Source organism: Cucumis sativus, chromosome 3 (assembly GCF_000004075.3).
Source record: "Cucumis sativus cultivar 9930 chromosome 3, Cucumber_9930_V3, whole genome shotgun sequence".
NCBI classification, from domain to species: Eukaryota; Viridiplantae; Streptophyta; class Magnoliopsida; order Cucurbitales; family Cucurbitaceae; genus Cucumis; species Cucumis sativus.
The window spans coordinates 6,350,242-6,363,599 of record NC_026657.2 but is presented as its reverse complement, the minus strand read 5'-3'; the positions used below and the strand labels follow the sequence as shown (position 1 = coordinate 6,363,599).

The window sequence follows — 13,358 nt, the reverse complement described above, 5'->3', positions numbered from 1 at the left end:
GTTTTTATTTTTCTCACAATATTTTTCTTCCAATGGTTCAGTTGTGTTTCTTTGATCTTGTGGAACCTATTTAGGCCGATGATAGCCGGCGGATAAGTGTCGAAACCTATCTATATTGCACTCTGCATGACACAGAAAAAAAGCCCAGGGCCTAGGGGTCGGGTGGGGCTCGTTCGTGGTGCAAAACGGTAGCGCCAAAAACGGTCCAAAAATGGCCAATGCTTTCGCCTACGAAATATCGGCCGATTTTTAACCATGCGAATAAAGTCCCGAAAATTCACAGATAACTACTAGGCGGACTCACTTTGAGTAATATGAAAGTTTTTTCCCACAAAAACAGCTCGGAGATGCCCCGGACTCAGTTTTTATTTTTCTTACAATACTTTTCTTCCAATGGTTCAGTTGTGTTTCTTTGATCTTGTGGAACCTATTTAGGCCGATGATAGCCGGCGGATAAATGTCGAAACCCATCTATATTGCACCCTGCATGACACAGAAAAAAAGCCGATGGCCTAGGGGTCGGGTGGGGCTCGTTTGTGGTGCACAACGGTAGCACCAAAAATGGTCCAAAAATGGCCAAGGCTTTAGTCTACGAAAAATCGGCCGATTTTTAACAATGCGAAAAAAGTCCCGAAAATTCACAGATAACTACTAGGTGGCCTCACTTTGAGTAATATAAAAGTTTTTTCCCAAAGAAACCGCTCGGAGATTCCAATACTCTGTTTTTATTTTTCTCCCAATACTTTTCTTCGAATGGTTTAGTTGTGTTTCTTTGATTTTGTGGAACCTATGTAGACCGATGATAATTCAAAAGGGGAGCATTGTTGATATTATAATAAAGATAAATTCATGAAATTATACCATTGAATTCAAAACTTGTATACATCGGTGAGTTCGTTCACTCAAATCGGTGAGTTCTTCAAGTTCTTCATATATTCAAGATTCATTTGAGATTTTCTCCTCTCTTTTTTGCAAGAAAAAATTTATCTCTCTCATTGTGTTTGTCTATAGTCGGCTACCCCCTCTCTCAATCTCATCCTTTTCTTTTCTCTAATAAAATCTAAAATACGTAGATTCAAATAATTACAAAAATGTCATTGAAGCATAATTAAATTTTAAATTTTGAATTCTAATTGTTATTAAAAATATATATTCAAATTCAAATTCAAATTTTTATTAAAAATATATCTTATGTCTAATTTAATAAATTGTTAATAAATGGTTTAAGATATAACAAATGTGAAAATATTGTATATAATAAATTGGGATTTTTTTAAAAAATAATGTGTTTTGTAAAAATATTTTGAAAAATAGGGTTGTTGGGAAAGAAATTATAAGAATAAGGCTGTTTTCGAAACTATTTTCAAAAATATGTGTTTTTTTTTAAATTGGAGGCAGTCGTGTAGGGGGTACACGACTTCCAAATGAAATTGAACGAAGTCGTGTACGGGGTACACGACTTCCTAAATGTACATGTCAGCACATTTGACCACTTCGCTCCACGTATGCACGAGTTTGACCCACGTGGACGGAAGTCGTGTACGGGGTACACAACTTCCTAAATAATTGTTTTTAAAATTATTATATTTTAAAAGATTAACTATTTTTAGGGTAAAAACATTTGTGAAAGACGGATTTTTTTAAAAATAATGTGTTTTTAAAAAGTATTTTCAAAATTAGGGTAGTTGGAAATTTATGTTTTTGTTTAAATGTTCAACTTTAAATATATGAAGAGGGGGAAAGGAAAGATGAAGAGAGGAAGAGAAAAGATGAAGAGAGAAAAAACTAGTAAAAATTATGAGATGAAGAGAGGAAAGATGAAGGAAGAGGAAATATGAAGGAAAAGGAAAGGAAAGATGAAGGAAGAGGAAAGGAAAGACGAAGGAAGAACGAAAAAGAGGAAGAGGAAAAATTAAGAGAGGAAGGAAAAAAGATTTCGAATGAAGGCAGAATGAAGGGATTCTAGGGTTTTTAAAATAGGCGAAGTCGTGTACCCCATACACGACTTCCTGCATGCGCGACACGTGTCCACACCCTCTGAACCCTACGTCCACCCGTGAACCCTACGGTTGACTGGACTGTTGACCGTTGACTCACTGTACGGAAGTCGTGTACCCCCGTACACGACTTCCACCATACGCGGCAAAATGTGCCAGCTGTACGGGAGTCGTGTAACCGGTACACGACTCTAGTCAGAAAACATGGGTCGGGTCCACGACTCCACTCGAATATCGTAAGCCCGGTCCACGACACCATTTCGATTTGTTGAAGTCGTGTACCCCGTACACGACTTCAGTCACCTATTTTTGAAAATACTTTTCCAACTACCCTATTTTTGTAAATACTTTTAGAAAACACATTATTTTAAAAAAAAATCCAATAAATTGTTTAAAATGTAACAAATTCAAATTTAAATTAGTGATTGCCATTATTTTGGGGATTAGATTGGGAAACGGTTGAAAATTTCCCAATTTTTTAGAAAAAATATTATTAAACATAAGTTTTATGGATTAAATAAATAAATGTTAAATAATTTGATTTAAATATTAAAAATCTGAAAAATGGTTACGAATTATAGGCATATATTTAGGAAATATTTGAGAAATTTTGTCAATCCCAAAAATATCATAAATTAGTTCATATTTTTCAAAATTGGCTGGAGTTTGCAAATACACTGTATCTGTGACTGTACTGTATTTAGTCTCATTATTTGTATCATGCAAATGCATTGTATCTGTAAAACATATATTATCCTACATAAAAAGGTATAAACACATATTATACTCCTTAATTCAGATATGCATAGCAAGGATGATTGGAAATAAAACGCCACAAACAAAATAAAACGTCTAAGTAAAATAAATATGAATATTAACGTAATTAAAAAAACAAAATGTGAAAAAATAATTATTCGATACAAGAGGCACAATAAATTATTTTTTTTAATAAAAATCAACCAAAATAAGTGTATAATCATAATTAGCACGACTGTAGTGATGAAATATAATGACTCGGGAATTGTTGAAATTCTCATAACCATTTTTTATATTAACCATACAAATAATTTGAAATATAAATCATACGAAAAATATTGAATTAGTGATTGTCATTATTTTAAGGATTAGATTTCATAATATTTGAATTCAAAATATTATGAAATCTAGTGAATAAGGAACAGTTGAAAATATTTTAGCAATTTTTTAGGGAATCTTTATTGAACATGAATTAAATAAATAAATGTTAATTAATTTTATTTAAATACTAAAAATTCGGAAAATTGTTATGAATTATAGGCATATATTCAAGGGATATAAGAAAAATCTTGTTAATCCAAATTAGTTAATATTTTTCAAAACTAATTGTAGTTTGTAAATACACTGTATCTGTGATTGTGTGTTATTTAACAAATACATTGTATCTGAAAACACCTATTATTCTACTTAAAAGGTATAAACAGGTAAAAAAAATCCAAAAAATTCTGTAACCACCAGTTTTGCCAAAATTCTTAATATTTTTCAAACTTGCTATTTTTAAGTTTGTTATATGAAATTTTGTTATTCTCACGGTTATCTCAATAATAAAAGATATAGCAACGTTTTTAGGGGTCATTTTGAAAAATGGCAAAACCACTTTTTCTTTTGAATTTTTGCAAATAACATTTTATGCACATCATAGTATTTTATAAAATATCAAAATACCCACTTTCCCCAACGGTAATTATTTCGTTTTTACATTGAAATTAATTTTGTCATGCATTTAGTAACACATATCATAATTTTTTTCTTAATATCTGAGGAGTTAAATAACATTCATTGGTTGAATCACAAAAATAACCAAATTATTATTTTGAATTAAAATTTTCTTATGCTCTTTTTGTTCAGGTGAAAACTCGCTTATTTGTTTGTTTTTCAATGTTTCTTATTAAATTCTAATTAACTATATATATATATATTATATATATATATATATATATATATATATATATATATAATTAGTTCAATACCATTAATTCACACAAGGGTAGAAATGAATTAACAGTAGAAAACAATTACATTAACCATGTTTATAATAACTTTTAAACCAAAACATGTTCGTTTGACTTAATAACATTAATTAAATTAAAATTTATATCAATATTGGTTTAAAAGTTATAATTAAGGTAATTATTTCAATATATTGCGTGCTTATCAAAAGTCTTGCTTATGTAATTAATTTGTTAGTTATGAGTTTATCAAAAGTTTTTTTAGTATAATTAATTTGTGATATACAATAATGAGTATGTAATTAACTTCGACGTATTAATAATGTAGAGAACTCTATCATAACATCTTCCTAATATCTCGCGATTTAAAAGATATCAATAACTTTATTTATTTTTTAAATTTCACTATTGTGTTAGGATTTTAACCGCTTTATTCATTTTTTATTTTAAAATAATAATATTATTAATTTTTATTGGCTAAATTTCTAACCTTTTTTATTTCAATTTATACTAACCTTTTTGTGATCCTTTTTATTTCAAAATAACATATTAGATCTTAATTTATTTTTAAATTTTGAATTTTGAATTTGAAAATTAAAATTAGTTTTCCTATTAATATCTCGACCCTTTTATTATTATTATTTGAAAATTAAATGTCAACCTTTTTTCAAAGTAGAATCTTTAAACCCTTAATAATTTAAAAATTAAAATTAGTTTTCATATTAGATTTTAATTTATTTTTTAAAATTGATTTTTTCAATAAAATAGGTTAAGATATTGTGTTTTTAGATAAAGTATCCTAAATTTCATATACATTTTATTAAAGAAATAATATTAATTAAAAAAAAATCAGCTAAAATTTCCTTAAGAGACAAAGAAGATAACTTTTGTATTTTTTTTGTTTTGATTGAAGGTTTTTGTTCTTCCACCAAAGGTTTAGACTTGAAATTCAAAGATGGAAGATAGAAAATGAAGATAGTGTTTGCGTGCTTCAAATGTTTATATTCTTTTTCTTGAAAATGCATGATGAAGTTGAGGATGAAATGTAAACTTCAAATGGAAGAGGGTGATGATTGGGGTTTGCCAGTTCGAAGAAGATGAGATCAAAAAAAAAAAAAGTGGAGATGAAGAAGATTTTCAAAATGGAAGATGAGAAACAAAAAACAAAAATGAAAATTAAAGCATGAAGATCGTTGCAACGAGTGTGGAAAATGAAGATAAATGGTTCTAACTTTGATTTGACAAGTATGTATTCAAGATTTATTAAAGTGTATTTAATCTATTTTAGCTCTAAGAAAGTAGCTTACACTCTATGTATATGGGTATTTTGGGTTTTTTCCTTCAAATTCTTATTTATTGTATTTTTTTTTTCATTTTGCCATTTTTTTATAAAATAATGCCAATTACGATTATCCATATTTTTTTTGTTGCTTTTTATTTAAAAAATTATATTCTTTTTGCAGTTGTATAGATTTTTTGAAAAATAATTAGAAACTATATATTTAAATCTATATACATATTACATTAATTATTTAGAAAGTTTCTTCATTTTTTGTACTCCAATTCATAAAATGTGCTATATTTAGTAAATTCATAATAGGACATAGTGAGATATAAGTGAATGAAGAATGAGATATAAGTGAATGAAGAATGTAGTTCAAGGACGAAAGAAACAAATGAAGAATCAATAGAGAATAGAAAGAGAAAAAAAAGTATACAACAAAGGTTAATGTAAAAGTTATATGGAATTTTGCTATCAATTTTCTTTTTATAACATGGGTAAAGAGTGCTAACAAGGAAGAAAAAACCAAAGAGGATAGAAGACGAAAAGGGAAAGCATCTATGTCACAAGAAAAATCTGAGGTATGTGTGATATAATACTTAGTATGTATGTATATAATTTGTATACGTAGAATACAAGATATGTGGTTTATATGTGGTTTCTATTTGATATAAAATACATTCTATTTGAGTGCAAATACACTGTATTTGTGAACATTTGTTGTCTATGATGTCATCCATTTTAGAATATATTGAATCTGATTGATGACAATTACAGTGTATTCTTGTATTATGTTTGTAGTTCTAATTTGTAATATAAAACTCATTTTATTTCACGGCTTTTATTTGAACTCTCTTTTTTCCTGGTTAATATTTCATAACCTTATTTTTATTTTGCTCTAAATGTGAGACACATTCCAACATCCCTTTAATTTCCAATAATCTCAATTACATTCCAACCTCCCAACAAATATGTGGAAAATCAATGGAAAAACTTAATTATGGTTTGTTGAAACCCAAAAATGAATAAGAAAATGAATAGTTTTAGAACACTGAAATGAATTAGTTTTTGCATTGATTCTGTTGCAACAAAGAACATTATCAATGTAGAAACTATTTAGCTACGTACATTAAAGAAAAAGAAAATAAAATAATATGGCAAAGTTTGCAGCTAAATTGGGATTCAAACAAGGAAATACATTTGTCTTTATAGTATCTAATAATAAGAACGGTTTATATACATGTACAAATCATTCTATGTGCAACTGATGATTTTCACAAACTGGACTTCATCCAACCAATTGAAAATATTATCAATCCTCAGACGATAGGGACTCACGAGGATCGGTTACAAAGTTCCACTCTCTCTCTCTCCTGTATCTTCTTACTATGGGTGGATTAAATCTCAACCATAGCAAGATTGCTACAGTATGATTAGGAATGCGCAGAAGAAACTTCTCCTTGAACTTGTGTTTCATTTTTCAAGAAACTAACAGATGAATCAGGCACCTCTAAAGTGGGTATGATTGGAGGTTTCATTCTTCGTGCAACTGTCATTTGCAATCCATCTGTTGTGTGAATGGTAGCTCCTGTCGTCATTTTTACCTGAAAAAATAATCTTAGTCTTACGAATCGTCTTAAAATTCGACAACACAAGGACACAGTTGTAAAACCTAAAACAAGTAAAGGTCAGGTTAATTTCCAAGTTTCTTAACATAGCTCTCCTACAATCATTCATAACTCTGTCCATACAGATTGTTTTAGGAAAATAAGGAGAAAAAAGAGAGAAAAAAACATATCGGCCAGAAACATACTGGAGGTGCTCCAAGTGCCATTTGGAAGTCAAATCGTCGGACAAGCATGGCAAGTGCTACAACAGTCTGTAAATTAGAAAAAGGCTAAAGATTTAGCTTACTCATATGTTTTTGCTGAAATGTTTTGTATAATGTAACTCTTTAAATCCGATTACGAACAAAACCTCATATGAAGCAAACATGTCTCCCACACATTTCCGTGGTCCCCCACCAAATGGCAAATATCTAAATAATAACAATTGTGATAGTTATTAGTTCTCATAAAAGATTATAAACACATTGTTATAAAATAAATCTTATATGAAACATAAATATTAAGAAAAAGAACTGAAAATATAAAAGAAAAGTAAAACCATGATAAATGCTTAGCCCATCTCCCGTTCTGTTTTACATGTTTAGGAATAAATCAAGAGATTGGTTTAAGATATCTATTACTATTCTGAACTAACTTGTGTCTTTTAAGATTGGCATTCCTTTGTCAGCTTGAACTGTAATTATCAATTCAAATTGGTACATTCTCACTAGTCACCAGACTCGCTACATCAATGAAGACTCTTTGTTTGAAACAAATGAAAAAACACTAATGAAACTCTTTCCCTTTAGCTTTTAAAGTTTGATGAATGTTTTAAGAATGTTTCTACAGACTGTTGAATTAGAAACTTGAAAGAGAGGGAAAACAATTAGTTGAGACCATTAACTTCTGCACTATAAATACCACGTATTGAACCTGAAATTTTGATTTGTCTCATTAGGATTAGGCCCATCCAAAGGCCACCTTTCAGGATTAAATTTATCAGCATCATCCCAATGTTCTGGACTGCGATGCAAGTTCCAAACGGATATGAATATGTCCTCACCCCTGCAAGTATAAAATATTACTTCCTATTATCTTCTTAATGCTAACATCAAAACAAACAAGTTATGTGATTTTCAAAACAGAGACAAATAGCTATTGCAACTCATACCAACGGAGACAAACCGTATGATAGAGAAGTTTGTATTGAAGATAAATAAAGTTTTCATATGATACTAAAGCGAACAGTAGAAAATGGAAAAATTAATTTGTTAATTACTTCTTTATGGGGTACTTCCCGAGCATATCGTTATCAACAGATCGACGTATTAAAACTGGGGGCTGTGGGTAAAGCCTCAAGGACTGCAGTAGCAGAAGGATAAAGTCATGCAACAATATGACAAATGCCCAACAAGAATATATTAAATTAAACAGCTAAGGAAAAAAGAATATTATCCTCACTTCATTAATTATTCGTGTAGCATATTTGAGGTTTTTCATATCTTCAATTGTTGGAAAACGATCCCCAAGAACTGAATCAACCTATAAAAAATTTACACCAGTATAAAAGATAAGGATTCTTTATAAAAAATGAAATATAGCCATATAGGAGAAGACTTAGTTACCTCCTCTTGGAGCTTGGCCATGACCCTAGGCTCCTGCAAGAAAGAAACAATGGCTAAAATTAAGAAGACTTCATGGTAACCAATATGGATTGTACTGCAAGTTGCAACTACGTACTTGATAACTAATACAAACATTGGACAATGTGGAATAGGTAAAATATATAAAAGTTACCAATATCTTAAAATGTTCACACCTTCGTAAGAAAATAAGTAGTTAAATTCTAAATTTGATATCTAAAAATTAACGATTACTGATTTTGTTCTTAAATTTTAGAAATTCCATTTCAACATGACAATTAATTTCATTTTATTGTTGGTTAACATCATCTATAATTACTAGTTCATAATATGAAGACAACGAGAAGATTTTCTATCAATATAGATTTGGGGAAAGGCAGAACTGAGGACCTCTTCTATGGTTAGGAAAGAAAAACCATCTAAAGATTAACTAAATTTTACTAATATATTTTAGAATTGAGGACAAGTTTTGCCTATGGTTTCAAGCGAATCTGATAAATCTTGCTTATTTAATTGTTCTAGCTCTAGTAATTTCATTTGTTGACATTGCTTACATTATTTAGCTTTCTTTGACACAATTCATGTCATTTTTAAGATAAAAGGGATTGACAGCAAGGATTGATAAGGAACTCAAATTTTGATGGGCTTAAAGACTGTTCAAACTATAATAATCAAAGATATATTGTGGGAAGAAAATTTTCGTGAAGGTTTTCAAAACCAAAAGCAGACTAATAGGTTATTATGTCAAACTATGTGTTTGATAAAATTTTATGCAATCCAAAAGAAATAGATATATACTTGTGCATGTCAAAGACAATGAAATTTATAACCTTTGAAAGAAGATAAAAGGTCCATGTTAAGACTGCAGCAGATGTTTCATGCCCAGCTATAAGCATAGTCATCAAGTCATCACGAAGCTGCTTGCTCGAGACCTACACATAATAGCCCAGAAAGTTGTAAACTAGTTGTATCTCCCATTGTGACACACTGATAAACTTAGTACAATTGGAAAGTAAAGTATATACTCTTGACTAAGAGGTCAGAAGTTCAAGTACAAGTAACCTACATCATCTCCAGATGCCAAAAGGAAATGAAGGATGCTAGGATCTTGATCATTGATGTATTCCTCATGAAACTGCAGCTCCTCCTCATCAACCATCCTCTGCAAATGGTTGAAAAAGATTTGAATGAAATGATAGTTCACACCTTGATTGACTAAATTCATAAATAATAAGATTTGATTGATTTAAATGGAAGTAAGGGCCTGCAATATTCAGCAGTCTGTTAAGAAAGATTGTGTAGGTAAAACATATTAAGAAAGGGAGGAAGGGGATGGCGACCGCATATATGTAATATTGTAATGCAATGTGTAACAGTTTCATCTCATTCATACATATATTACTATAGGATTGTGAAAATGGAAAAAGAAAGGAAGAGATACATGTTGTACAGTAATTTTGGGGAGCGAAGAATAAAAGAAGAAATATTCCAAATTGCTCCAGTAATTGCTACTTTACCTTGCATATAGCAATTAGTTGATCGAGAGTACCATTGATCAATTTAAGCGCTTTAGAGACCTTTTTTTGTCGTGGTGAAATATCCTTCCAAATTGGAATGTCCCATACCGGAATTGGCGCAATACTACGATCTTCTGCTTCTCTTAGAACAGTATAAACAGCCTGCTTGAAATGGAAAATAAGCATACAGAAACTAGAATAATCTGACACTGATCTCAAAGAATATCATAATCAATATACTAACAAAGTTCTCAATAGAAAAAAGAAATGAAAGGAATACCTCAACTATGCCAGCATCATTTGTAAGTGAATCAAAGTCATAGTTAAAAACTGCCTTGCCAATGATATCCAAAGTCAGACGGGAGAAGAGGGACTCCATTTCCAAATCTACTCCATCGGATGCTGCAGCATCTAGCTTCTTGCAAAGCCTATCTGCTGCTTCTCCAAAAAGATTAATCATAGCTCCTACATACTACATGAAAAGTTCAATAAAAGTGTAGATGTTATGAATGGATGATGAAAGTCAATAGTGTAAATGCTACATTAAAAAGCTCTCTTAAGGGCTAGGAAGACGAAAGAATTCATTGGTTTCAATTGAAAGCAGAGTTCACATCTGTGGAAAGATTCAACTTACTTTCCCAACACCTAGATTCCTCACAGAAAAACTGTACCTCCCAGGTACAGAGTGTCCTATCATACTATCCTCCAATGCTTACATCAATTATTTTCCATAACATGGGAACCCACATGCTTAAAGCACTACTTCTACACCACGAACCTCCACCACTCTCTTCCTTTGGTGCATATCCTAACAGAGATATATTTAAGAAAATTTGTCCAACGAGTGTTAAAATGACAACATTCCTCATAGTCTATGACTAAGTTAATTGCTATTATGCTAAAAATTTAGAATTCAATATATAACTCTCAATCTGGCATCAGCATTCATCACACGAACAAGTAATTATCTTAACCTAGTTTTTCATGCACCTCAGCTTAAACAAGCTCTGGGAAGTACTACAGCCATCCAGACCACACCCCCTTGTTTGACAAATCATTTTGAGTGGATGGCTATTCGGAAGAAGCCTTCCCTTGCCAACTGAAGGAAGGAATGACTGACTGGGGAGTTTTGATAAAATGAAAAGGATTGCCCAAACATGAAGCCACATGGGAAGACTGATGGGCTTCACCATGTTTCCTGCTTCCTACCTTGAGAACAAGGTGATGTTCACCCCTGGGGTAATGCCAAATGATCCCACTTAAGAAATGTACCTTTTTCACTTTGCAATTGTTCAGTTTGCTTATTTAGTTGCTTTTCAGTGTTTTTTAGGTAATGTTTTTCTAGTTGCACTGTGGTTAGTATATCACAGAATCTACCTTCACCTTCTCGAATTGGTGAGTAACTTGTAATACTTTTCCATTGTATTTCTCTTTTTAATGAAATCTTTGCTCCCGGTGAGGTAAATCCTTACACTTTATTACTTGCAGTTGTTTTTCTTTGCAATGCAAAATATCTAAAAAAATAAAGGTACGAGAGAAGCAAAAGTTACCCTACTTTCATATGCAACGAAGGGACTATAGCCCGCCTTCGTACACGCCATATCTCTCCATCAGCTGGTATGAGTCCCTTCCCCATGACAAAGTCAAGAATTTCAGCTAAAATACCCTGCACATCCAAATAGCATCAGTATACAGAGAAGGAACCAAACAAAGTTTCACCAAGTTGACGTACAGGAATACCTTAGAATAATTCTTTGGATTATCCTTCAGTATATGTTTAGCAATGGAAGGATCAGACACTATCAAGAATGACTGCAAAAGATTCACGGTCTCATGCATTAGGGGATATCTTACAAGTAATAATAATGTGGAAGAAGTTACTGCAACTTGGAGGCAGAACTAAAGAGGGAACAAACAAACCTTTGGCCCAAATGTCAATCTAAATATTCCACCATACGTGAGATAAAGCTCATATAGAGGCATGAAGAAGGCCTCACTACGAATTGCATTTACTGATCCTTTAGCTTCAGGAATCTTGGGATATTCATCTTGAGCATTGACTAATCCAAATAGTAAATCCAGAATCTCACTGGGAACACCCATCTTTGACAAACCGGTCCTCATTACAGATGGAAAACTTGATTACCAAAACAAACACACATAATAATCAAGTAAATGTCAGTCAGTACACAGATTGAAGGTGACTGCAAATTGGTAGGATCTAAAGAAAATAATGATTAAGAACACTAATTCATCGAACCCCCACCCAGAACTTAGAAAAAAAAAATAATAAAATAAAATAAAACAAAAATAATTGTATACCCAGTTTTTTCGACGGTAAATTCGCCAGAAGCGATCCGCGCAGACAATTCTGCTCGCCGTTTCTCTTCAAGTAACTTCTCCACTTTTTTAACTCCATTATCCAACGAATTAGCCCCCTTCCCATTTGAAGAAGCACATTTAACGACGCATAAACCATAAGCTCCTACAAAACCCAAAACAAAATTTTAAAAAATGAAACGAGAACAAACAACAAATTACTTGACCAAACAAAAGGCAGCTGCCAACAAACCTGCTTGATATTGTGGATAAAATGAGGGAAATGGGATAGTCGAAACTGATCTATGAGTACGAAATTTCCTCTGAACAGATGAGGAAGTTGAAAATGAAGAACAAGGTTTAAGCGTGGCGAAATTGGCAGCCATGGAAGATGATGGGGTAGCTTAGTTTAGGATAAAATTCGGAGAGTCAGAAGAAATTTGAGGAAGCAAGTTGTAAGAAGAATCAAAAGATAATGCCGGAGCATTTGCTTGGCGTTTTCGGTGTTTCAATCACTAAGGAACGGATGATGGCATCTCTTTGAACTATTTCTCAAAGATTCCGCCTGAGAAGCCCACGGAGAAACAGCGAGGAATTTGAGAGTGAGAGAAAAAAAAAACATAGTATTTGAATTTAACGTCGACAATTTAACGTCGTTTTAGTACCTTTTTCTTTTATTAAAATTACGAAAATAGACCTTCCTACCTTTTATAAGTTTATTTAGGGAATATGAGTGTTAGTTGAAAAAGAATAATTAAAAGGGGTTGTTTTAAAAAATATTAGCAAGAAAGGGTGAATTTCTTGTTTTTGTTCAAATGCGTCTCTTTTTTATTCATTCATTAACAACTGTCGTCGTCTCAGATTTTGTTCTTTTCTTTTTCACATATCAAGTGTATTTCTTTTTGAAATATTGCATCAACAAAAACTCTTTCGTTTTTTTTGTTTTATTTATATTTTTTATTTTCAACCATTTTATTCTAAATTTAGAATCGATGTTATAATTAGATT

The 13,358-nt window shown here is 31.5% G+C and overlaps 1 protein-coding gene across 1 annotated transcript; it reads right to left on the bottom strand.

Annotated features, from left to right (window-relative positions):
• Positions 1-6,414: 6,414 nt before the first annotated feature.
• On the bottom strand, positions 6,415-12,986 carry LOC101215492 (protein LUTEIN DEFICIENT 5, chloroplastic). Its single transcript, XM_004133705.3, has 16 exons — positions 12,604-12,986; positions 12,354-12,516; positions 11,952-12,168; positions 11,772-11,843; positions 11,587-11,697; positions 10,312-10,503; positions 10,032-10,193; positions 9,581-9,676; positions 9,345-9,446; positions 8,497-8,529; positions 8,333-8,413; positions 8,151-8,233; positions 7,805-7,936; positions 7,242-7,302; positions 7,078-7,143; positions 6,415-6,868 (listed from the first exon to the last, which is right to left on the bottom strand). Exons 1-16 carry the CDS (start codon positions 12,734-12,736, stop codon positions 6,698-6,700), a joined length of 1,875 nt encoding a protein of 624 aa, XP_004133753.1. The 5' UTR covers positions 12,737-12,986; the 3' UTR covers positions 6,415-6,697.
• Between the last annotated feature and the right edge of the window lie 372 nt (positions 12,987-13,358).

What these genes read in the sequence shown, in the direction of transcription:
- LOC101215492 (XM_004133705.3), bottom strand. Translation starts at nt 12,736, where the DNA reads ATGGCTGCCAATTTCGCCACGCTTAAACCTTGTTCTTCATTTTCAACT. An exon ending in TGGCCAAGCTCCAAGAGGAG is followed by an intron (nt 8,414 to 8,496) that starts GTAACTAAGTCT and finishes AATTTTTTATAG; the next exon opens with GTTGATTCAGTTCTTGGGGA. An exon ending in GGGAAGTACCCCATAAAGAA is followed by an intron (nt 7,937 to 8,150) that starts GTAATTAACAAA and finishes TTATACTTGCAG; the next exon opens with GGGTGAGGACATATTCATAT.